Below are 26,892 nucleotides of genomic sequence, written 5' to 3' on the forward strand. Positions count from 1 at the left end.
TTAGAAATTTCGTACTGAATATAACAGCGAACTACTGGTTATTAAGAATAGATTTTCTGGTTCGTGAAATTCGTCACTGTTAAAAATGTTTCGATTTGTTCTTTTAGCGGTGCCGTGGACCGAACCGGAAGTGACGTCAGACTGTGTCGTTCAGGCGATGTTAACTTCTAAATATCCGTTCTCCCCCAGTTGTACTGTAGAAGGTCTATTCGCCCCGAAACAATGTTACCTTCAGAGGTAAAGTTCTACGTTTTTTTCGAACATTTGTTAAACACGGTATGAATACGTAAGCTTTACCCTAGATCTCATGGGACCAATTAATCCTCCATTCCGGGGCAGGGATAGGTTTGGAATTGTCCACGGCCAGGCGCGGATCCAGGATTTTTTTCCAGGAGGGGCTTCATAAAGAATGTTAATGTTAAACCCCCGATTAAAATCTCTCATAGGGCCTATACGGCATATTGTTTCGCCAAACATAAGACGATATGGTACCGATTATGTGGTACTGTTCGCCCGCTTTGTCCCGAGTACATTCCTTCAAGAAAACGATTTAGAAATATTTTTGAGCGGGGGTCACGACACCTGAAACCTCCCCTCTGGATCCGCGCCTGCACGAGGAACAGATTCCGGGGCACCAGATCATCAGAGGCAATCAATTCCGGAATGACTTCTACTAATAGTTAGAAATACGTGTTGTATTTTGCAGATGTTGGTGCGTTTATAAAACCGGGCTGCCTCAAGTTACCGATGTAAATTCCAGGTATCATTACGGTACTACAGGCGTCAAACTCAGGTGTCCTGAACTATAGAGTTAAAACAACAACAGTTCGAGACAAAATTCACAACGAAAACTATTTCTTATTTATTCAAGCTGAATTGTATTTTATCAATATTCTTCTCATTCCAACAATAAATAATTCATGTAATTAGTGATATATTAACAGTTTCAGCGATTCATTCAGGTTTTATTTTTTCCGTATAATCGGATATTTTTTGGTTTGCTGTCGGAATCTGTCGGTTTCGACGAGGACATCTCTAACGCGACTAACGTGTATTTCCGTCTACTTTGAGCAACAGGTTCCATCATTGTCGTATTCGTCTGTTTGGCTTTAAATATAGATATGAGATACAATGAGAAAAATAACAATCAATCTGATCTGAAGCATTGACCCTGACCCAGACTATCAATTGATTTACATAATCGATATGCAATCTTGAAATTTTTGACCGTCCGCGTGTTCAGAAGTTCAGAAGAGACATTTCTAATTGAAAATGTCCACACTTCCAGACTGAATAAGGCATCACAGTCTAACTCGCAGACTAGTCAGACTTGATTGTATCGCCACCTAGTTTCCTTGCTGTAGTATTATATTTTGTTTTACATTTAACATATTTTATTTGCAAATATTCTCTATTCCTATGTTATCCATTATAAAAGCGATTATAAATGTATGTCCACTCTCGTACTGTTTTCCCTGTGTTTTGATGTTAATATTCTATTGCATGTCATTTCCTATGTAACTTGCATATTATATGGAGCAATAAAATTAAAGTTCAAGTTCAAGTTCAAGTGTCAAAATCGAGGGACTTTTGACTATCAACTCGGGCAAAAATAAACTAAAAGGCAAGGTTTAATGTAGTTCATTTCCAGCAGATAACCGTTAAGTCAAAGTTTGAAACCATGCAGTACATGTACTGATATATACTGGTGGGTCAGTTTCAAGCCGTCACTTACTGCAACTCTTACGACAGCAGTGTCGCGGGCGATGGTGTTTCCGTATCACATAAGCAGCCATTTTCTTTTCGTATCTCTTTTCCTCTTTTTCACGCCGGTTTACCATGACTTGAATCATGCGTCGTTTTTTCGGTCGACGAGATTTCGAGAGGAATTTTCTCCCTATCGGTGGTGATAATGTTCGATGCTCGCGTGGTAGTGGATCGTCCTCCTGCTGCTGCTGTTCTTGCGCTGTTGGCTCGAAATCTTCGAATAACTTGAATCCATCGTCAATCGGTGGTTCAGGAACTGAGTCATCTAACTGTAACCCGAAGTTGTCATCCTCAGAAATATCACTATCTATCCAATCAGGTATTTCTGTGTTCATCTCAGATCGTTCATCTTCATTTTCATCATCATCGCCTTCATCTTCTTCCTCCATACCTTCATTTTCCTCTTCTACATCATTGTCTTCATCATCATTCTCTGGATCTATCTGTTCTCTATCTCTGTTAGTATCGACCTGTTCTGATTCTGCATCCACGTTCCCGTCGACCTCTTCCTCTGAAGCGCTGAAGTCGCTTGCCCCACCGAATACATCCACATGCGATTTTTTTCTTGTCGTTTTCTGTCAAGAGAAAAATGGAGAAAAAAATACAGCGAGAATTGAATTCAGAGTTTAAGGATGGATTCAAGGGGACTCTACTGGACAATCTCACTGCGACCAGCATGGGTTGACCTTGAACCAGTCCTATCCTTCCCAGAAACCTGGAGAATTCCTTTGTGCTTGTATAGCCTACCTTCAATCCATTTATATTTTCCTGGATTCCGCCCAATGGAGAATTTCAGGAGGGACACAAATAGGAAGAGAACTTAGTCAACATAATAGTGAGTACACATTTACAAATTCAGTAAAGCGTTCTCGTGGTGGATAGGCTTTTGGGTGGGATGAATCCTTCAGATCGAGACCAGGACTGTGTCTGTGGATGGAGGGAAGGCCGGAAATCAAGTACAACATTGACAAGGGTCTGCAGGGTCCTCATGTTTCTGTACCTCAGGAAAACGTTCAGAAGCACTAGTTTCTAAGATACGATTGGCGAAATCCCTCATCGAATAAGAATCGATCTTCTCACCACACGCGTGATGACGACACGTCGACGTCGCAGCGTCGCCGTCAACTGTCAACTCTTCAATATTCATTGATTTAAAAGCGTCTAAAATTGATGGCAAACGATAAGAAGATTAAGATAAAACTCTCATTTGTTTGATGTTAAATAGATCGAGGTAGATATTTTACCTTTCTAACTAATGTGTTGTGGATTCGAGCAAGCTTGACTGATTTAAATCAAACGCGTGCAAGGCGCCTACGACCTTGAGTATGTCAGGATTATCGTGTAGATATTGTAAGAAATTAAAAAATCCGGGATTCGAACCTAAAATAAGGAAATCGTACTAAGAGTATAATCTACTGTCTACTCGTGACCATGCAGGAAATGTAAATATTCTTGCAATTAATTCCATATTCATATTCAAAATTATCATATTTCTATGTGTTTATGGGTTTTTTTTTTATGAGAAAAGAACAATAACGAATTATTTGTCGCGCCGTCGCTTCGCTGAGTCGTTCTAATTTTAGTAACGCGGAAGTAATTTCCTGGAAAACCCGGAAGTAATTGTCATTGAACACGTCAGTTTAGATTTCAGTTGATATCTCAAATTGAACGGGTTCGGGTGAGTATTTTCATTGTGTTCTTAAAAAGATGGTTTCAGCTAATTAATGGTATCTTTACGGGTTATAGATAAAGACATCCTGTCCTCGCTTAAACAACACATTCTTGCCTCCACTACATCGAATTCGCGAGCACCGGCGCCGGCCGGTTCTCTGCTGGTGCAGCCTACTACTACCTACCAGCTGGTTGTTGTACATATGTTACCATCATTTTGATAATACCTCTCCGTAGCCCCGTTGCTTATCTCCTCTGGTCCCAGTTCCACAGCTCTTCACTCTCTACTGCTAGTATTATTGAATTGGATTCATCACAGTTTGACTCTGCTATTACGCCTACTGGAGTTCAAACTACAAATTAATTCATTTTCTTTTAATTCGATCCTATACCTTCTGGTAGGCCTACCCCGAGAACAGTGGAATTGGGTGTAAGTTAAAAAGCTGCAACTTCAATCCAGGTTTTGGTATTCCAGGCCTAGCTAGCCAGGCCTAGCTTACGTGGCTCTTTCAATAAGAATTTGGAATTTTCGATAGATTCTCATCAGTGAAATATTTGGGAAATTGATTTTTCACTTTATGGTGCATAGTTCTAGGATGAGAATATTCGTAGAGTAGCCGTGTTAACCTGGTTTGGAATAAGTAACGAGACGAGTAGTGCTATATAGGTTAACTATTTATTTGACGCACGAGCTTTCGCTACTAATGAATAGAAGCTTCATCAGGTGAATGACTTCTAGGATGGGAGATTATGTTCTACCTTGATCAACCATTCACTAATATGTCCCTGTAGTATGGAAGTATATTCCCTTTAACAAAGGCACCATTTCCATTTAGGATCACCTGTGAAAAACTTTTTTAGCTAAATTTTTTATTCTTATCTGCACTGTGGGACCATGATATCTCTTTGAATCAAGTGTAGGCGTCCTATTGGAGTCATTTTAAACGGTCAATCTTTGACTCTACAGGCTTTGAATCCATTGATAGATTGTTGTTGTATTATTTTCAGGTTCAAAATGAATTTGTTCAGTGTGATATTTATCATAACGGTGTATTGTTTACCGGGGATTATTTGTCCGCCTGTAATTCCACAGAAAGAAGAACCGAAGGAAGGCACAGCTGATGATGTAAGTTTTCATTCATTCATTACTCTCATGAATTGTTATTCTACCCCTGGGTCAGTTTTTGTGTAAAAAGTTTAAGCTTCAAACAGCTTGAGTTTGAATTGTTTTCCTCATTGAAAACATGAAGCAGAACAAAAGAAATTTAAACCTAAAATTTGCGAGTTAAAACTGACAGATCAGTTTAATTTTCAAGTTTTGATATTCAACCCGGGGGGGGGGGGGGGGGTAGGTGTGTACTGAGTTGGTTTGACCCTGTGGTATAATAGTTACACTGATCTTTACAACCAGCCTATGGAGAAAATGTTTGAAGACGACCCAGTTTTAAGAAATTTAACTCAGAGCCTGCGTGCTAACTGAAGTAAAAAGATGGACCTCAGTTCTTATCGATAGTTGCCAATTTGGCCCAGGATCTGGTTCTACATGAAAAGAGAAAATGAACTATTTAAAATGTAACGAGTGAAACTGAACCAAAAATTGAGGAACTGAATCCAGCATCCAGATTTACATAAATATTTAACTCTCAAATTGATTTAATTTCTACATATATTCAGTTTTAACCTTATCTTAAATTGATTTAGTAGTTAATCCAGCCCAGGGGCCGGTTCCATAGTCGAGACTTAAGTCCCAAAAATGGTCTAAAGTAGATCGATTGGCTATAGATCTAAGATGAGCTAAGTCTGGGTTTCAGTCTAAGCAGTGACTATGAAACAGCTCCAGGTGTTTAGGGTGTAGTTGGTCATTTGGGTTTGAGCAATAAAATAAATTTTGATGATGCCTTCAGATTCATCAAGCGTTTGAAGGATATAGCCGTTATCTAAAAGAGATACAAACCGCCCTAGAATCAGACCCTGAGTTTAGGAAACGAATGGAAAACACAACGTACGAAAGTATCCAGGTAAAAATAACAGCAGAGTTGTTCAGGGTTGTTTTTCACATTTTATTTGTTGTTATTTTGGTACGGGAAACTGCATGCGTGAATTGGTGACCTTTTTTTATGTATTTGTGGCTCAATGTGCTCGTAATGTCGGTGAACTTTTTGGCGGTAAATCTCTGAATTGTCACGAGAAAATTTAAACGACATTTGCAGACCTGTGAAAACTATCGATTACCAGCACGAAACTGAAACATTTCTGTTGGTTCGCATTCGGGGTTCTTGTTCGTTGTCTGTAACTTGTGGAACCCAAAAAAAGGAAAGGAGATATTGGGTTCTATGAGTGTTAAAAGTTTTAGACGAGCCTTGTTTAACTGGTATCGGTGAACGCGGGTAGTTGCTGCGTAGATTAACTGATTTTATTAGAAATTGCGAGCTTTCGCTTCTAGTGCTGCCCTCTATATAGTGGCTTCATCGGGTTAATGAATTGAAGTCAATGGAGATGCGAAGTAGTAGAACTATTAAGGGAGAGTAATCAGGGAATCGTGTCATTTTAGCAAAGCTATTTTCTGTCCTATTCTCGAAGAATGGTCGACGTCGGAAATCCGGAGCAGAACGAAAGAGTAACGAGCGAACTATCAGTTTGGAATACGAAAACTGGACTCGACTTTATTTTTACACATAGCTATTTATATAACACAGATTCAGACAGGTTGAGACATGGAAAATGATACAAAAACAAAGGTGCCGAGTAGTGACATGACAGTGAGACAAACAACAATTAACACATTCCGACACAGAAAAACAGTCTCAGAGGACAATGAGTAATAAGATGGAGACATAAAACAATAAAGAAATACGAAATATAGATGAAATATGTATAACAATTATCAGTGATATTTAGTGTTGTTAAATCATTCTCTCCCTGACTTTTAATCACAGTCCACACCTTCCTTTATTTCTCCAACTTTGTTCATTTACCTGATGAAGCTATTCTATGCGCTATTAGCAAAACCTTGTGATTTCTATTAAAGTCAATAACTACTAGTCTTCATGTTTATTGATACTCGATGTGAAACTGCGTTAGATTATACGGTATTTTTATGGCTCGTGTCATCGAGGTAAAACTGGGTTTTTTTCGCCGTCTTTTTTGCATGATATTCTGGAGAAGGTTTTCGTGTATTTTGTATTTGTAGGTGATGGGTATCGAATACGAACGTTATTTACAAGAAGTATTCAGCGCTTTAGAAACCGACGAGAATTTCAAATCGAAAGTGACCGCCGAAAATTTCGAGGTACCACTAAAATCCGTATCGATCCGGACGGACGAATAAAAACAAAAATGATTATTCGCGTTTTATGTAAAGTTGCAGAAAAACCTAACAGGTGGCGCTAAAAACAACCGGGATAGAGAAGTTTTAAATGTGTTCGAATTTGCAGTATGACTCATTTTATCATTCGATCGCATAGACAAATTTCAATATCTCGTTTGATATATTTGATAGATTTACATTAAGGGATGATTATGGTTTAGTCACATATATCACCCTGATATTACAAATACGTGGCGCAAATTGTCTGGAACACGTTGAACTATGAATATATGTAAAGAGGCTGTTCTGAATGAGTATATTTACACGTCGTCCATATTTAACTAGTTGCTTTATTCAAACAGCTATAAAGGATTAAAAGCAGCAGATGGACTGTATTTTATATCCTCATCTAGGTTTCTATATAATACATGATATAAAATCCACAATCAATTTGAAGACTTTTGTACACATATGGATATATATATATATATATATATATGTATATGTATATGTATATGTATACGTATACGTATACGTATACGTATACGTATACGTATACGTATATGTATATTACATGACATAGTTTGTTATATTGCTATGCTGGATATTGAAAAATTTCATGATCTTTTAATTTTGATATCAATATTCATATATGAACCCACGCTCATCTTTTCATTCAAGCACAGGGTAGATACTCTTAGAAGTCGTCACAGTATAATTTCAACTGAAATCATCTCTATTTCTAAATCTCAATTTGTATTTCCATTTCGGATAAATCAAGTCATACTACCGAAGTTGTCACTATTTTTTTAGCCTAAATCTGTATTTCCATTTCAATTTACTAAGGGTAAGTTCTAATTATTGCTAGCTGGGAAAAATTTATCTGTGTTTAAAGAGCTTATTTTGAGTAAATTCATAATGTGAATAAATAGATAATTTGACCACACAACACACACAACCCAAACTATCTGGTTCATTCATTAGATATTCATTGACAGTCATTGGGTTCAATCATGTGTAATCAATCATAGACCACCAGCTGTACTGACTGACATTACTATAGTCAGCCCCTGACCATCTGTGACATCATAACTAGCCAGCCAATCAGAAACCCTAACCCTAGGTCACCTGACTACCTGATTACCTGTGACATCATAACTCTAGCCAGCCAATCGGAAACCCTAACCCTAGGTCACCTGACTACCTGATTACCTGTGACATCATAACTCTAGCCAGCCAATCAGAAACCCTAACCCTAGGTCACCTGACTACCTGTGACATCATAACTCTAGCCAGCCAATCAGAAACCCTAACCCTAGGTCACCTGACTACCTGATTACCTGTGACATCATAACTCTAGCCAGCCAATCGGAAACCCTAACCCTAGGTCACCTGACTACCTGATTACCTGTGACATCATAACCCTAGCCAGCCAATCAGACAGTGCTATGACCAGATATATCATGTGACCAGTGGGAGGACCAGCTATCCTTGGCCCATGCAAATTGACTGAATTTACTTGTATTACCATAAAGGTAATCTGAATAATAGTGACTTCAGTAGGTCAGGTGACCGGTGATGTTTACACCCTATTATAGCCATATAATGAAGGTTTTCATGTCTAATGTTCACAAATGAATACGTTAAGACAAGCCTTTATCTGATACCCTTCAAATTAAATTTAATAATAATAATAATAATAAAAATAATCTTTTTGAGTATAGGCCTATAGCGCTGAACTATAAAAATAATCACCATGCATTACAACATTATTGTCATTTATTGTCAATTTGGTCATTTCTACGGGTATTTTTCCTGATTATCTTATGATTCTAAAAACACCCAACATTCACGTATTTATCTGTGGCTTCTGTTTATGTGCATGTTTTGTGAGGAAACACTGTTACAGTATTGAATATAAACGTTTAATTGCTATGAAATATTTTCAGTCTATTCTCGATCTCGTGAGTATTTAACTGATCGCACGTTGCTTCTCATCAGTAGATTCCGCAGTTCCGAATGATCCACAGAGTTTTGGAGTTTAAAACTTGGCCCTGTTCCGTAGATTTCCGATGATAAATCCTTCCTGTATTTATAGAAATAAACAAAGCAATGATTTAGTAGTAGTTTTGTACTTGAAAAGGACCTTTACAATTTACAATTAGAAATTTACAATTTTTAACCATTTTATCACCATATTTTCCATTTTCCACATTTTGTGTTGGTCTGAAGAGAGCTTTAAAATTTTCAATTCGTATAATACTATACTATTGTATCGTCTGTCGTATTTCATCTAATTGTTGTGTTTTTCTCTGATGAATTACAGAAAGGTGATATAGCTCAACATCTGGAGTTCGTCAGTCACGAAGTTCGCACGAAACTCGACGAAATCAAACGAACAGAAATCAATCGACTTCGTGAAATCGCTAAATATCAACTTCAATTAGTTAAAGGTAGGTTAAACAACCTCTTTTAAGAGGTCAGTGATAATCAGACATCAGTGATTATCTCTGAAAGCTCAAGGATAACCTATTTGAGTGGTCATGGATAACCAGAGGTTTTCAATAACCTACCGAGTGTATAAGGATAACCTATTGAGTGGTGAGGGATAACCAGAGGTCAGTGATAATCTCTCTTGAGAGGTCAACTATCTGAGTGGTTAGAGGGAATTTCCCTGGTATGATCTCTTTGAGGGGATTCATATCCTCTGCTGGCTTAAAGATAACCACCCCGAGAGGTCAGGGATAACCTCCCCTAGGATAACCTCTCTGCATTGAGGTGAATCTACTCAAAATATACATTAATTTCATGTTTTCAAATAATTACGGTTATTTTCAATAGGTAAAAGGATTCCACAAAGGGGTCTCGCCGTAAGGTTTCAACATATGTTCGGACATATGGATATCTTCGGGGACACAGAATTCTTTAAACCAAGCGATTTAGCGAAATTAGCGCAGAAGGTTTGTCATCACGTCGGATTAGGGTTTTTTTTGTGTTCAGTACACGTTATCGGATGGGTCCGCATCACTAAAACGGTTAAAAATATCGGGTGTTTGTTGACACGAGGATATCAAGCGTTTAGTAGCAACGAGGTTTTGTATTTCAAAGCATGATTTAATGTTTGCATGCATGTTAAAGGGTCGTAGTACGGAGGATGATACAGGATTCATGTTCTGGACCCAGTTCCGTAGTCTTCGGCAGGATTTCGGAATCGAAATCGATGATACTAACTAATTTTGAATTTGTTGACTTCGAAATTGATTAAAACTGTGGAACCGGGTCTTGTATTTAAAAAAAACCTTCAGACAATAAACGCAGAAGATCAATAATTACAATAATATTACAACAAGTTTATTTCAGAAGAATACAGGTGTGTACTACCATTGAACTTGTCGCCGAAAAAGATGGTTTTAAGTTAACCACTGGATAGTTGACATAGTGACATTTAAAAGTTTATTGTTACGATGATATTTATCCGCCGGTTCTATTTAACCAACCTTTGAGCAACTTCAGCCTCAGGGGCCGGTTCCATAGTGAGGGCTTAGACTTAAGACCAGTCTAAGACCAACTTAGTTCTATAACCAATCTAACAATTTAAGACCAGTCTTAAGATTAAGACCACTTTTGTACTTAAGTCATGACTGTGCAACTGGCTCCAGAATTGTAAAGAATGATGATAATTATAGTTTTGCTTCGCTCAAGTGACCGCTGCTCGACGTCGTCACGTGACGATCTCTGAATAGTCCGAACGTTTGTAACTGTCGTTTGAACGCTGATCGGAAATCTTTACGGAATATTCCGTAGATGAGCGGGTTGGTAGCGCTCGCTGTGTGCTGAACGATCGTCGATACGGCGTTCAAATGACCGGGCACCGCGGTCACGTCCGCGTAGAATATCGCTTTGAACAGTTTCGTGAAACAGAACGGCGTCATACAGATGAAGAAGATGATGACGATGACGAGGAGACTGGTGATCGTTTTCGTCGCGTTCAGCGTCTGTTTAAATTGATGATTCGCCGCGTCGTAGATTCGTGTTTTCAAACGTTTCGTTTCGCCGATTATTTTACTATACGTGAAAACGATGATCGCGCCGGGAATCAGGAAACACAACGCGTTCGCCACGACGACGTAAACGATGATTTGAACGATGTTGATGAACCAGTCGATCGCGCAGACCATCTCCCAGTAATCGTAGTGGATCCAGTTCATCCCCATCGGTACGACGGCGAACGCCGATCCTTGAAACCACGTATACGCGATCATCATCACGACGTATTTCTTCTTGATGAGAACCACGTATCGTAGCGAATAAACAATCGCGAAATAGCGATCGATTCCGATAAACGATAAAGTTAACATCGATACAATTATAAACAGATAGTTTAAAGCGCATTGTAGCTGACACGCGAACTGTCCGAATATCCAGCGGTCGGAGATTAACGCGATCGCCGACGGTAACATCACGAATATCGAATTCGATAAGTCGGTCACGGCCAGGTTGATGAGGAATAAATTCGCGACTTGTGATTTGAGTTTAGGAGTTCGCGCGGTCGCTAGGATCACGGCTACGTTTCCTATAACGCTACATGTTATAATTAACGACAGCGCGAATGTATAGAGGGCGTTCTCGTAGGGCTCGCGATTTATTGATTCAACAGTCCAATTTGTCATCGTTTCCATCCACTAGAAACTGTAATCAAAAAGTTGTGTTAACCTGGTGTCGAGTCTGTTAAACATTTAGACAGATAGTACTAAAAGGGAGCATTTCAAAGTTGCTTTAATTAGAAACTTATTCTAATGGACACAAGTATCGAAATTTTGAGATGATCCCTAATAATCATCTTTATTTTGTACAAATAGTACAGACTAGGAGAGAAATCAAAGGGATAATACAAAAAATCAAAAGAAATTTTAAAAATTCACATTCACATGGAGAAAAACGTACAGTGGAACCTTATTACAACATAGAATGTTGTCCTTAGTAAAACAATTTCACTAATTTCTAATTTCATACTGGATATAACGAACATATTTTCTGGTCCTGTGAAGTTTGTTCTCATGAGGTTCCACTGTATTTACAATCTGAATGAACTTAATTCGAAGGTTAAACTAGATTTACTTACAGTTTACGAGCTCGCGTTACTAGAGTCAGTTGAAGCTTCATCTACACGATGAAGTTTCAAAGTACTATAATTCTACCTTTTAATCATAGCATAATATTATTATTCGATAGAATGAATCGGTCATTCACACCAGGAACCTGCACTGACCAGTGTAGATAGTAATGTGACACTGTTAATTAGACAATAAACCTAGTTGACCAGTGGACCATTGTATAAATTATAATGATAATTTATATGATAGATACTGTATGATTTGCATAACATTGATTAAAAGGTAGATCGATTGCAATATGGAGGTTATTTCACTAAGACACTGTATGCTAAGGATTAGTGTCAGACCATATCTTAATCACTAAATGAATTGTGCAAAATTGTGATTAAAAGATAGAATTCCTTGCAATTAATCACGGGCTCTATAACAAAGATTCCAAGACTAAATAAGGCTATCCCAGTGAGCTATTACAACCCTACAGAGTCCTTTAACAATAGCTAAAACAATTTTCAGTTATTGTATAACATTGACCGTAATTAAGAAATAATCCTTCTTTAGATTAACAGCAATTAACTAATTATTTCGCTTTGAAATATATAGAAGTAACTAAGCTAGTAAAACCCTACATAGATTTGATGTATAAGATCCAACACTCGGAAAAGAAAAACAAGTTTGAAAAGGTTTCCTTGAGTTAATGCTTTATTTTCGACGTTTTGACTTTATCCTAATAGTCATCTTCGGGAATACAGTTTTATACAGTATTATAGATGATATTATAGAGTAGTATTCTGTTAAATATGACTAATAGGATAAAGTAAAAAAAGTCGTAAATAAAGCATTAATTAAAGGAAATCTTTCAGACTTGTTTTTCTTTCAGAGTGCAGGATTTTGTAATATCATTGAAATACAGACTCTCTGAGCAGAGCAGTCTGTAGGCTTACACTCTGACGTGGAGAATGGATAAAAAGTTTAAAACCAACTTTATACAAAGTTTGATAGATTAAAAGTAAATTTTATTTATCAAAGTTTGAAATCAACCATAGAGATCATCGTCGATCCTTAACTTATAACAGACTCAGAGTATTTCATCAATAGTAAACCGAGTAATACTTACACTGCTGTCAGTTAAAGTTGTCGACTTGTAGTAAACTTTGAAGCTATATTCGTGAAGACATGCGATTGATATGACCTCATGCCTCGGTGGTCTGTTGGCGAGTGCGATTTCTCTCACCAGAAGATCCCATCCGATTCTCGTAAACATCTCATCGATTAACACGTATTGATGAGTTTCTGTCGTGCGATGATGGAACATGTGAAATATATCATTGTCTACGTCTTTGTGGGTGTAAAACGACTCGTGACATTTTCATTTACACCTTGTCTGTGTATGTTCTGATTGGATAGTTGTTATATTGAACTTTACCGAACTTTCATCGTACAAATTCATTACGTATTCCTCTGAAAATGTCCCATATACGGGTCGATTTAGTCGTGATTCTAGTCCAGTAAGGATTTAATTATGCCGTTGTTCTTAAGAGCTAGATCTAGGACACATTGTAAAACCGAGTTCAGGCTCAGATTCATTTGAATCCAGTTCCACAGTGTTAAAACATTGAAAACGAACTGTCACTGGCTCCTGAGGCTCGGGAGGAAGATATTTAACAGGGTGCAGACTGTCTAATAGTTCACCCTTTCCAGCTCGGAGTTAGAGGTTTGACAGGGTAAAGATCTCGAGGGGTCCAGTTCCGCAGTTCTAAGATAGAGTTGACTCAATAAGTCAAATCTAAAGTCAACTGTGAAGCTGAGGTCGGTGATCCGTACTAAGAATGAGATATTGAGTTGGACCACTGTGAATGGACCTCGCGTTTCAATCAGTATATAGTCAGACTATACTGATTCCACAGTTCTAGACTCCGGACTATACTCGGAGTCTAAGCCTGAAATATGATTTTAATCTGTTTTATTTTTGACTTGCCCGAAGCCGGCGCGTCATTTCATAATACCCTTCGCAATTCTCTCGACTTAAACTTTGAATCAAATCTATTTTTCTTTCATGAATTCCCTGTCGATTGATAAATAATAAAATCAGCGAACGGAACCGAGTTGAATAAGATGAGGTATCCGATGCTCGAACATCTCGACCTCAAAAATCCTCATTCTTTCGAAATGAAAGATTTGGAAAAACTAGTCAAACAGGTTTGTTCATCGTTCGTGAGTCTGAAACTTGTTTTTTTTTTGTTCGTGTTTAACCTAACGATTCGTCACGTATCTAACCCCGATACTGAAACCTAGTGATTAAAATCTGATTTTATTTTCATTTTTATCGACCTCGCTCGAGCAAGTCATCGTTACTACGATAATCATAGCAGCGTTAATTAACCCTTTCCCAGTGATTATCTTCATAAGGCTGATGATTTGCTAAAGACATATTCGATCTCTCTCCTTGGAGTCTTATCCTTATCCAATCCTTACCTTTAAAGCATATAATTGCAGTAATAAACGCTTCGAGAAAATAATCTGCTTCAAAATTGAATGAGATTCGTGATTCGAATTTCACAGATTTCGCTAGTGAAGGGGTTAACACGTTGCTCGAGTAGAGGTAGATTGTTGTCGTTGTCGTGGTTTCCTCGTGTAAAATATTGACAGTTTATCTACCCGATTTGAATCCTGTTCACAACGCGCTCTCTCTCGCTCTGCTCTCTAGTTCCGAGGTCAGTCGTGAATATTTGAATGATTTAATCATTGTGATTACGATTGAACAGGTATTACGACCGGTTTGGGTAAAATGTGGAACATTACGGAGGTAAGAGGCATGCCAGCGGTCATCCTCTCATCTCATCGGCGATTCGAACCTGACGGCATCGCGAGGCTCAACCTCGGCACGAAACCCTGTCTGATTCTTCTGCGTACTCAGATACATATGGCACAAATCAGATTGCCCATTATGTAATTGCTGAGGCAAATTTCACTGATAGCTATAAATGGAATAACTAACGTCATGGTTAAGCCGCGCATGTACCTGCGGACTCAGGCTATTCAGACAGGGTTTCATGGTTCCGGGGCAGAGTCTTACGATGTTATCGGGTTCGAATCCCCGCCGAGGAGCGATGATGTCCCAAAAGTAACCATCGATTTACTCATCTTGATGAAGGCATGACCTCTTTAACGACTGATCATGACATTTACGATGAAACTTTCAGCACAATCTCTACAGCGGGTGATCAGTGACACGGGAGATAACGCTGAATTTCTGAGTCAAATAACCACTTTACTGTGTGACTATCTCGAACAGTGCATGTGAACTTACTTTCAAAATCTGTGCACTTCTCTCAAATTAAGAGCATCTTACAAATCGAAACGTTAATGAAAATGATAATCGTGAACTGGAACCTTTTTTTGCATATGGTTCTCGTAAGTTAGGTTCTGAATCGTGGTCCAACACGCCCCCCGCCATCCCCCCCCAATCCCCACCCTCTGATTGATTGATGTCTTATATGTTATCATCCCCCCTTTTCGATGTTTTCTTTTCTTTTTTCTCGAAGAAAGCGGTGATAAACCGAAGAGAAATTTCGACGGAGTCTACCTCCACGTGGACGCTTCCAATCCAGACCAATTCGGACCGGATGATCTGAAAATGCTTATCACTCAGGTCTGAACTTAGCGCATGTAGCAAGCAGATTATCTCAGACAATTCTAACGCCATCCCCCAATATTTCAGACAATATTCTTTTTCGTTTTATTTGCCTGAATTATTTTCAGCTTAGTTTTTATTTTTAGTTGAAAACTTTCTTCATAACTTTTATTCAAATCCGGTTTTGAAAAAGGAAATTCTCTGACAACTTTCGACTTTACTTAGAACTGCTTTTTCTAACTGCACATTGAAATCTTCGAAATTAGAAATTTCCATTAATTGTCACTAGTAAAGTCAAATCTATCCTTTAACCCTAAATCATTTATAAGATGAAAAAATAAGCCGAGCTTTGTTGATTTACCGATGAAGCAAAGCCTTCAAACTTTCTCGCATAATTGTCTGATACAAGTTGTCTAAAGATGCGTTAATAAGTTTTGATGGAAATCGTTGTTGCGAGCACTGAATGGACCATTGCCTCGTAACTGTGTGAACAAATTCATTATAACTAAATCCATGATCCACAATCATCACGAACTTCACCATCTGTAGAACTAACCAAACTAGACTTCATCTTACTCAGTATTCATTGTCAGCAATGTTAAAACTGTTGGATCCAGATTCAAAGTTCTTAGGTTCAATTTAGCCTATGGACTATATTTTAATAGGTCTTCGATTACTTAGAGTCTAATTAGTTAGTTATTTCAAATTTGAAATCAGTGAAATTGAAATATTCTTCAGTCATCTGGTACCGAGAGTAACGAGGAGTTTAATGTATATTGTACTAAACAACTCTATTCTTGATTTATTTTCATGTCTGTCTTTTAATTTATTTTCACATTTACACATTTTCCGTTCTTTTCCTTCGTTTTTCTGCACGTTTTTCTCAACCCTGTCAGTTCCTCAGTTGTGAGTTATGTTTTTCTCATTTTATGCCGTTATAAAAATCTTCATAATTCTTACTTCTTAAGAGTGAATTCAAATTCACAACTGTGGAACTGATTCTTCGTTCGTTTGTTAATTTATTACCGGTGCATGCGCATTCACTTTATTAACGCTTTTTCAATAGACATGTTTTGAATCTATCTCATGATTTAATGATACAGTAGACTTTGCTTGCCGTTCGCGGAACCGATGAATTCCTGCAGGGCAGTCTGGGCAGGGACGGGTTGTGTTATCATGATGACTTGGAATAAGAAAATCTGTAATATATTGTCCACGCAGGGCACGCGATAATCCAAGGTGATGGAGTCAGGGGTAAACACAGTCTACTGTATTGTTATTGAATGCAATGAACTTTTGAAATGAAAATGAAATGAGAACTATAAACATGTGGGCAGGTAAGTATTCGTGATAAGCAATCGTTACCACATTAAAACCTGCTTAATCTACCATAGATAAACAATGAGAAATCACATTCAAACATGAATAAACGGTAATGTCTGATTGAGATTGAGCAGGTTTTTATGATGTTTAAAAACAGACCTGACTTAACAGAATCGGGCGTATTTTCAAATTAAACCGCCTTGCAAATTATGTCGAATTACTCCCATCAGAAAAGTTTTCACTGTTTTTTGGTCCCAATATGTATTTAAGTGTCATCATGAACATAATGATCATCACACTACAAATGCTTCAGGGAACTTCACTATCAATATCACTGGAAATACCGAGATTGTCAGGTCTGAAAGAATAGTACGAACTACTGTCAGAGTCGGTTAAATTGCATGTTTGGTATCGAGAAAAACCATATTGTCGATACGAATATGATATTTAAGAATTCTTACGACGGCGTGGTTGATGTTGATTGAGCGTTGTCATTGGACGAGATCATGGCGCTTCCTGCATATATTACTGACTCTGACTGTATTCAAAATTGTATCATAGGGGTCATACATTTATTACGTATGCATTAGGGGAGGAAGGAGGGCTGTGATGCTTAATAGATATATGAAAAAATGTCCGATTTTGCGTACAGAGGGGGAGGTGGGTTGAAAAATTCAAATTTTATGCGTACGTAATAAATGAATGATCCCATATGTTACTGTTGGTTTCTGTGCACAAGTAAAAGTTTCACTGAAGGAAAACTACGAGAGTTGTGATGTTTCGATTCATTTGCTACGAGATATTTTAAAAACGGATTTATTTTCGAAGAGCAGTTGTGACAATAGCAACTTCGTTATTCTGTTAGAACCGCTTTTCGAAAAGAATCTGTTGTGAAAATGGCTCATCGCATTGGAGTCGAACGACAAAATCATCTATTAGTTTTTACTTTTGTAATTGCCGGTTTATGTCTGTTAGATGTAACTGTTGTCGTGTATTAATGATACAGGCTACGGCTGATCTGGAGAAATATGATGAAGAACGCGCTGGAAAATTCAAAGACTACGAAATGCAGAAAGAGCACGAACGACGCAAAAAACTGAAAACGATGGACGAAGAACATCGAAAAAAGGCCGAGGCTGAATATCAGGAATCTAAGAAAAAGCACCATCAACACGAGAAAGTTCATGAACCGGTAAGTGTTGAGTCAAGTTCCACAGTTTTGTGGGTTTGACTCCGGATCCTGATCCACAGCCTTCACCCAACTGGACCCTGAGCTGACAAAATCTTATTACGGGCAGAGTCCATCCTCGCTCGCCTACACAAAGCTTAATTATCTAGCCAATCAGATGCATTGTATTGATGGAGCGAACCTGCCTGTAAACAACGCATCTGATTGGGTAGATATAAAGACTGGTGGCTACTGAGCGGCAACCAGTCCGCTCGAGAAATTTTCTGTGGTGTAATAAATAGAAGGAACTGCAGCCCGGGTTTCTGTTGGCATGACGCGATCTAACCCTGGCAAGCGAGTACTGTTGATTCTATAGCTATGAACTACTATTCAACCTATGATTTATATTTCAGGGATCACGAGCTCAATTGGAAGAAACATGGGAGAAAGAAGATCACATGGACAAAGATACATTCAACCCAAAAACTTTTTTCAAATACCACGGTATGGATAACACTAACTAACATTTGATTTGTTAGAATTTGAAATTACGATCGATTCTGAATTTTATCCGATGATGTTTAGATACAAACGAGGATGGTGTCCTTGAACCTGATGAGGTGGAAGCATTATTCCAAGCTGAGGTAAATATATACAATGCAGCGCTCATGCAAGTATCAATCTGTATTTTGTCTGGAATCACCCCTTTCAGACTGTCATCATTCAGCATCATGAAATGTCTTATGTCTGGTGTTAGTAGTTTGTTTTCAATTGAGAATGTCTCCAGTGAATTTCTGAACATATTAGAAGCATGGACGATCTCAAATTGGGAGAACGGTGTTCATCAAATATATATTAGGGCACAGAGTGCAGATTGATACTTGTATTGTAGTGAGGTAAGCCTTACTCGAGCAGGGCCAACTTGGAACTTTTGACTAGATTTGACTAAAATGAAATCATCTTTGTGACTCGCTAACGTATTTTCCTATGCTTTTACTTAACCTCAACTGATTTCACAGTTTGTCCGAGTTTGACGAGCTTTATCGCAAATTATGCAATAAGAATTGACAGTATTAAAAACAAACGCACAATGTTATCTGATCATTTAACTTCAGCTCGATAAAGTTTATGAATCGAATCACACTGAAGACGATATGATGGAACGATATGAAGAGATGAATCGCATGCGACAACACGTTTACAAAGACTACGACAAGAATAAAGATTCTATGATTTCATTGGAAGAATTCTTGGACGCCGTCAATTCGAATGCTGCCGCTAAAGATGAAGGATGGAAAGTAAGTGCATACGAGAGTATATTCCTATTAACCCTTTCAGTGCGTCTACACCGCAGTGCAGTGTATAAATCTGTGTTAGAATTGCTGTGGTTTCTACGGTTCGGTCTGTTTATCTTTAGTTTTGACGCATTGCTTCTATTTTAGATCCTGTGAGTTTATATGCTTTGTTACTTGTTTTTCTGGTCATTCCACCTGATGATGGCTGTTAGTCAACAGCCGAAACGTTGTGGTTTCATAATAATAAATTTGATCGTATAATCTTAAATTCGAAGTGTGGGATTTCTTCATTTATTGAGAACAATTTGGCATTATGTACTAGAGTATCAATTTCCAACGGCTTTGTGTGGATTGTGTTACTAAATGAAGCTTTTCCTTTTCTTGAAAATGTAAATAATGGTTATTGATTATTGTTTAGGGCATTGATGATGAAGATCAGTTTACCGAAGACGAATTAGCAGATTGGGAGAAAAAACATCCTGACGATGATGAGGTAAGTTTCTTCCATCCTTAATATTATAATTCTAGTAATTCTAGGCCCGGTGTCATAGACTAAAACTGATGTATTCTCAGTGTTGAAGTTGATGAGCAATCCCACAACGATGATGGCTTAAGTTTATTTATCAGACGGTTTGGCAATTTATCGAAACAGCTGTTTCCCTGAAGATGGGATTTAGATAAATCTTGAAGAAATTGTCAGATAGATAAACTTTGAAATATTAACATCGTGGGGTTGCTTGTCAACTTCTACACTGAGAATACATCAGTTTATCAACATTGTGGGTTTATTCATTTTCCCTAAGATAATCTAGAAACTATGGTAATAACTGACAAATTTCCAAATGTTTCCATCTATTTCGCACTCACATCTTTGGAACTTTTCTTCCGCACAGAACGCAGTTAAAGCTGACGGTGATAAACTCAAAGTTCAGCCTAAAGACGGCGCTGCTGCAAGTCAAAATAAAGATGGCGTCGTAAACATGCAACAGGTACAGGATAAACAAACTGAACACGAAGCAGGAGCACAATATGATGAAAGTCGTACGGGAGAAGATCGTCGAAAACATCGAAAAAATATTCCGCGATTAATTCTTCCTTCAATGTTGAAAAAATACTCCAAAACACAACCTCAAAAAGAGTATCCAAACCCGAATGATCGACAGGACCGTTCCCAAACTGACCATCCTGATTCTAGTTCAGACCCATCTTCCCGATCCAGTTCCCTCCATCAAAGTTCTCATGAAGAACACCCTAATCCTGAACACCATGAGGCCGTTGAAGGTGAACACCTCAAGGCCCAGGGTGAACACCAGGAGACCGGGAGTGAACACCACGAGGCCCAGGGTGAACACCATGTGGCCCAGGGTGAACACCACGAGGCCCAGGGTGAACACCACAAAGCCCAGGGTGAACACCACGAAGGCCAGGGTGAACACCATGAGGCCAAAGTTGAAGACCATGAATCCCAAGGTGAACATCATGAGACTAAAAGTGAACACCACGAGGGCCAAACTATGCCGGGGGTAAGATTAGTGTTATGAATATTTGCCTGCTGCCCCCAGAATAGAGAATTTTTAGGATCTTTTCAAGTTCAGGTTCAAGGTTTGAGTTTTAATTGTACCAATAAGGCAGATAGTTTGGGTACCACATTTAGTGCCCGCAGGATCTACAGATATTTAGCTTATAGACGTCCATATTACCTAAAGTCGCAGTTTCTAATAATAACATTCATTCAAAATTTGGTGAAAGTTTCTTTCATAGAATATTTCGGATTTTTCATATTCATTCCGTTTTCATCTGTAGAATAGAATTGAAAAATATGAATAGTATTTAAATTCATTGAAAAAAGATTTTTCTGTAGTAGTTTTTGAGCAATTATTTTATTCATTTTATTTTTCAGGGTAAATAAGAAGAGAACTCGACTAAATCACCCTCAACATCAACAACTTGCTGTCTTAACAAAAACCTTATTATTTCAACAACCGAGTTTCAAGAAACACCGTGATCATCGTCGACTAAAAACAGTTCGCGGAATTATTTTTAATATACGCCAGAAAATACGCTTTGAATTTAGAGACAGTTTTCATATGATCTGAGAATGAAATTCTTCATAAATATATTCAACCAAGAAAGAGAGAGAAAGGGAGGGAGATGGCGAGAGGGTTGACATGGTTTTGAATTTCATAATGAAATCAGCATTCACTCTGCATAATTACCTATTTTCTGTATTTATGCATTTAATACCCATTTGAGAAGTAGATAGTAGAAGAGATTTGAAAATTAATCAATATTTATCAATTCAGTAACGTATATTTGAAATGATGAATCGGCACCAACCACTCCCCACCGAATCCCATAGGCCTTATGTATGAACAGATTATTGATATCATTGTGTATGAATAAGAGGAAAGAGATTTAGGCATATACTCAACTAATTACTGATAGATGTGTCTTATTCGAAAAAAAATTCAACATCATTGTCCTACTGTCTCACTAACGAACCTGGTGGATCCTCACTCGCCACAAGCGGAATCCTCGCTTGCCACAGTCAAAATTGTAAAGTCATCATTCAGATATTTCGAGATAAACATTTTTAAACAGAAATTCAGAGCTGAATTTATCGTTGTAATTCTCTCCATATAAAACGACAACCTGCTGAAAACTGACCCCAATTGATGTTGTGAAACTGTGAATTTGTTTATGTCAATAACTGCCATTTGTAATATCTCTGTCGCGATCCAGTTCCACTGTAATGGCTCCAATTGAATGAGTTGAGGGAAAAGTTAAAAGTACATTCAACTGAATCAAATTAGGGTTTAGCTCACAATGAACAGTGATGAGAAGTTACCGTGGAACTGGATCCCGATAACTACTGAGTATTGCCTGTAATTTGTATATGTTTGTATGTTGAAGGTATGTAACAGGTTTATGATATATATATGTGTGTAAATATATGACAGATAATTTTGAATTCTCACTCTATAGATTTACATTTAGAAATAGATAGCTGGACCCCATTTCACAGTTGTGGCATGAATTGATTTGAAGCTAAATGGCAACTGTGGAACTGGGCCCTGAAATTTCCCTGTTTCTGGATTTAGTTGTTGTTGGATTTAGTTGAACATTTTTCGAATAACTGACTTCAGCATCCTGTTCCACAGTTCTCGGGTTGGTTGTAAATAATTAATTTAGAATTAGTTAATTTTACCGTCAAATCTAAACCAACTACTGTGGAACTGAGTCCTTTGAATGTGTTTTTGATTCTCTAAATTTACAATTCATCCTGAGAACTCAAAGAGAATACTTTACTAAATCGAATGATTCAATGTTAGACTTATTAGAAGTATTTTATATCATTAGAATGTATTTATTTTCACTAATTTATTATAAACTCGATTGAGTTTAGTTTATTCAACCACGCATTTGTTTTTTGTTTTTTTTCGTTCTGACAGATGCTGAATTTTCCCACTGAAATATAAGTTCATATTCTAATCCAGCTATATTTTCTAGGTGTTTGGTCTTTCTGTGGTGAAAGTACTGGCCACATATTTTCACTTATAATATTCTTACCGTAAAATTGCGTTATGTTTTCCTGGAAAAAATCATTGTATCAATTATACAATTATCATGGCCTAGTGTACATGTGATTTATGTAGTAAACTTTGAAGCCTACTCCGACATGTCAGGCTGCGACTAGAATTTGAAAAACTGAATCATTTTCTGGCGTCTTTTTCTTGAATTCGGCTCGTATCGAATTGTTTTCTCAATAAATGAATACGACTGATATTGTGTCTTTTATTCTTCTTAAATCAAAATTTCCATACATCGAAATATTATGTTACATTATGTATTTGAGTTACATTGTATTATGTATTTGAGTTACATTGTATTATGTATACGACTTACATTGTATTTTGTATTCGAGTTACATTGTATTATGTATTTGAATTACATTGTTTTATGTATTTGAGTCTACTGTATTAAGAAAAGAAATGTATTTTTCTATGTCTGGCGAGTTGAATATTCGTTCATGCGTGAAGAGAATGTGATGACAAGAAAATATGATAATAAAAATTACATCCATTTCATTATTTCTGCGGCTTGTTGTGAATCTTGAGTTTCTGCGGGGATTTTCCCGGAACAGTTTCACACATGACTCAGTGTTTACCTCGGAGTCGATTGCCTACGATTATCACAAGCTCCGGACAATAACGTTCTCCAATTTATATCGTGATAACGCGATCCATCCCTGCTCCAACTGTACCGGAATTCACATCTCTCTCGGGGACTTGTATTGATTGGTCTCGCGAGAGAGTTCTGAGTGATTTAAACCGACTAGTTGGTAATGCCAGAAAATCACAGGACCTCCTCACTCTTATAGGCGGTGGCCATTCCGGCCAGAATCAACCTTGTACGTTGAATTGATAAAACGCAAAAGTCTATCGTCAAAACGTATTACTGTTTTGATACGAATTCTCTGCTTTTGTCCATTTTTAAAAGATTTGTAAATAATAAAATGATGATAAAACTGGCGCCGGAATCTGTTGTTTCGTTATATACCAACATCGCCGCACATATCATAATCATCTGGGCCCGGTTTCATAGACTGAGTATCAAAGTTATCCCTAGGGGTAAAACGTCAATTTGGGTGACAACCACCACAATAACAATGAGAAACCATGGTTGTAACTGACAAATTTCAAAATGTTCCCTGGGACTATTTTTCTTCCACATCTATGAAACCCAGCCCTGAACTTTAACTTCTAGCTGCTATTGTGATAACTGATTCGTTCAAAATTTACAAATTTAGAGAATTTCCGGAAAAGAAAATCACAATACGACACAATGCTAGAATTACTCGCATCGTGTGCATGTACGTATCATTTGTGGTAAAAGCCTAACAATAATTTGATTTACATACCAGCATAGTCTATAGAACTCAGGATGATCAATTCCACGGTGAATTCAACGTCATACACCGACATACGTTTGGCGTAGAACTGAATCCCGTAACTTATTCAGGATGGTAACTTCAAGTTTAACATCACATGCCCACAGATGGGTTATGGCAGGACTTATTTTGCCTCCTCTTCTTATAGTGGGGGTCGTTTTAAACACGATTGTCATAATCGTATTTGTCAAAATGAAAACTAAAAACCGCTGCATCTATCTACTGAAATGTCTCGCCGTCGCTGATAACATGTTTTTAATAACGAAATTCATTCAGGACCCGGTGCGCTATTATGTTCACTACGCTTCGTACGGTGATATGATCAAATATTTCAATGCAACTTGGGTCTTCCCTCACATATACATATGGATGACTATGTTTAACAACGGATTTCAAATGTTTCGTAACTATTTAACTGTAATTATTCAGTGCGAAAGATTATTTACGATGATTTTCATCTTCAAGTTTCAACGCAATATCATCCTCAATTTTATCGTTGTCTTCGCATGTATATTTTCAGTGGCAATGTGTTCCTACTACCCAATCACTATGCGGGTTATATTTCAACAACGATCCAGACTCGGTCCTCACTACAGAGCGTACTACTCACGTGACAGTATTTTTCGAATCATGAACCGTTACGTGGACCCAATCTTCCGAATCGTGATACCGAATATAGTAGTTTTCGTAGCGAATATGGCACTAATTATTGTTTTACGAGTTAAAGCAAAAAAACGTAAATTTCTATCAGCGACTAGTAAACCACAATCAGAAAAACAGGGCGCGTCGAAAGCGACGAAAATGGTACTTACAATGAGTATCATATTCACGATTTTGGAATTTCCCGGTTTACTCGGTAAAATGGGAAGATTCTTTCTTTTCCAACAGAAAATGAACACTATTTATCTTCTAACATCGGTGATTAATTCGTGCTTGAATCTAATTATTTATCTAATTGTGAATAAACAATTCAGAAAAACGATTTTTCAACTGTTGAAATTCAGGTAATAACTCACAGTGCCAGTAAACACATCTCTTCTATCTTTCATCAAAAAGGGGCTTACCTAATTTCATCGTCCTGTTTATCTGACCCTGTTCCACAGACAACTGTTGTGGCTTGGACTGATTCTAACCTGAATCGCAACTGGGCCCTGAAATGTGACAGTTATCTGGACTCTCTTGAACATTTTTTTTAGTAACTGACTTAAGCACCCAGTTCCACAATCCTCGGGTTAGTTATATAATGAATTTATAATTAGTCGCTTTACCATCAAATCTAAACCAACCACTGAGGAACTCCAGAATGTGTTTTAGATTATCTAAACCTTCAATTTATCCTCAGAACTCAAGGGGATATTTAATGCATTCGAATGATTCAATGTTAGACTTATTAGAAGTATTTTATATCATTAGAATGTATTTATTTTCATTAATTTATTATAAACTCGCTTGAGTTTAGTTTATTCAACCACGCATTTGTTTTTTCGTTCTAACAAATAATGAATTTTCCCACTAAAATATAAGTTCATATTCTAATCCAGCTATATTTTCTAGGTGTTTGGTCTTTCTGTGGTGATTCATTTTATATATATTTCAACAGAATTTCTTCGCTGTAATTCTTGATTTTCTAAATTTAGTTTTCACCGCCGAGTGAAATATCTATCAGCTACTGTGAGACCGGTAAAAGTAATCTGATTTCAATGAAAATGTGTCCAATGAAATTACATCAGGCCTACTGCTTATTACACTCAATTTATCAGTGAAAGTAGAATCACCAGACTCACAATAGCAGTTTACATTTAGTCAGGAGGTTTCTGCAGAATTCAATAGGATGAAATGGTTTTGTCGCCGAATGTAATTGTGTTAACTTTGTGAAAGCAGTACTGTCGTGTATGACTCGTGGCTATTGAGGTGTGAACAATGGCAATGCCCAACGCAGACGACGCGGGAAAACACGGAAACAGGAAACAGAAACATGTTTACGAGTGTTTCCCAGTGTCCTGTGCGTTTACGAGTTGGTCTTTGTTACAGCTCCATACATATTCTTTTCTAGTTTTTGCTCCACTTGATTTCTAGTTCTTGATTTCTTAATGATTATACAATCAAGTTGGAATCCGGACTTTTTTTACACATAACATTTCATTTTTTCAATACAAAAATACACGTTTTTGCGTTATTTCTGTTGTTACTTAATTGCTTCGGTGCGGTATTGGAGCACGGTGTGCCAAAGCAAAGTCGGTTTTCTAAATTTCAACTTATTTTTACAACATGCCAAATTTTTGTATCTGAAGCCAATTTTTTTTATCTTCGAGAAGCGTTCGCGTGCTTTCTCCTGTTCACACTTCTGCCATCTATCGGAATACGCTGACATAACGTGTTGCATTTTCGTTGGTTGCTATATGATAGTTGACGTTTCTAAGAGGGGTAATTCAACTGCTACAGCATGATTTCTGCCCGTGTAGACAGTTAACAGCTTGCTCGTTATTGTAAAAATGGCATAAGGGGCGGATACAGGGGGGGGGGGGGTCACTAGTGGCCAGTAAAATCCACATCTTATTTTTCCGAATAAAGATGATATTTCTGAAAGAGATCTCTTCCTTACATTTCCTTGTACGATATGAACTCGGACTCGTTTAGCTAATGATTGATAAGGTATGTTCACTAA

At 37.6% G+C, this 26,892-nt stretch overlaps 2 protein-coding genes across 8 annotated transcripts; one reads left to right on the plus strand and one right to left on the minus strand.

Annotated features, from left to right (window-relative positions):
* Positions 1–891: 891 nt before the first annotated feature.
* On the minus strand, positions 892–3,080 carry LOC141913100 (uncharacterized). The gene is made up of 4 exons (XM_074804551.1): positions 3,012–3,080; positions 2,768–2,928; positions 1,736–2,342; positions 892–1,107 (listed from the first exon to the last, which is right to left on the minus strand). Exons 2-4 carry the CDS (start codon positions 2,912–2,914, stop codon positions 959–961), a joined length of 903 nt encoding a protein of 300 aa, XP_074660652.1. The 5' UTR covers positions 2,915–2,928; positions 3,012–3,080; the 3' UTR covers positions 892–958.
* Positions 3,081–3,343: 263 nt separating this feature from the next.
* LOC141913395 (nucleobindin-2-like) lies at positions 3,344–23,367 on the plus strand. Of its 7 annotated transcripts, none has more exons than XM_074804906.1 (12): positions 3,344–3,445; positions 4,447–4,564; positions 5,343–5,456; positions 9,072–9,198; positions 9,587–9,705; positions 17,820–18,005; positions 18,395–18,485; positions 18,567–18,625; positions 19,097–19,279; positions 19,695–19,769; positions 20,170–20,265; positions 21,177–23,367. In XM_074804906.1, exons 2-12 carry the CDS (start codon positions 4,454–4,456, stop codon positions 21,183–21,185), a joined length of 1,170 nt encoding a protein of 389 aa, XP_074661007.1. In that variant the 5' UTR covers positions 3,344–3,445; positions 4,447–4,453; the 3' UTR covers positions 21,186–23,367. The 7 variants fall into 7 exon arrangements, with proteins under 7 accessions (XP_074661007.1, XP_074661009.1, XP_074661013.1 ...); XM_074804908.1 differs by lacking the exon at positions 9,587–9,705 and adding an exon at positions 13,949–14,055; XM_074804912.1 differs by lacking the exon at positions 9,587–9,705 and adding an exon at positions 14,622–14,662.
* The last annotated feature ends 3,525 nt before the right edge of the window (positions 23,368–26,892 follow it).

Source organism: Tubulanus polymorphus, chromosome 11 (genome assembly GCF_964204645.1).
Source record: "Tubulanus polymorphus chromosome 11, tnTubPoly1.2, whole genome shotgun sequence".
In the NCBI taxonomy this organism is placed as follows: domain Eukaryota; kingdom Metazoa; phylum Nemertea; class Palaeonemertea; order Tubulaniformes; family Tubulanidae; genus Tubulanus; species Tubulanus polymorphus.

Excerpts from the sequence above, each read along its gene's own strand:
- LOC141913100 (XM_074804551.1), bottom strand. The coding sequence starts at position 2,914 with ATGAATATTGAAGAGTTGACAGTTGACGGCGACGCTGCGACGTCGACG. Across the intron at positions 2,343-2,767 it reads CTTCTGAACGTTTTCCTGAG|AAAACGACAAGAAAAAAATC; the intron begins GTACAGAAACAT and ends TTCTCTTGACAG. Across the intron at positions 1,108-1,735 it reads CTGCTGTCGTAAGAGTTGCA|CCAAACAGACGAATACGACA; the intron begins GTAAGTGACGGC and ends CTATATTTAAAG.
- LOC141913395 (XM_074804906.1), top strand. The coding sequence starts at position 4,454 with ATGAATTTGTTCAGTGTGATATTTATCATAACGGTGTATTGTTTACCG. Across the intron at positions 9,199-9,586 it reads TCAACTTCAATTAGTTAAAG|GTAAAAGGATTCCACAAAGG; the intron begins GTAGGTTAAACA and ends TATTTTCAATAG. Across the intron at positions 9,706-17,819 it reads TAGCGAAATTAGCGCAGAAG|GCTACGGCTGATCTGGAGAA; the intron begins GTTTGTCATCAC and ends TTAATGATACAG.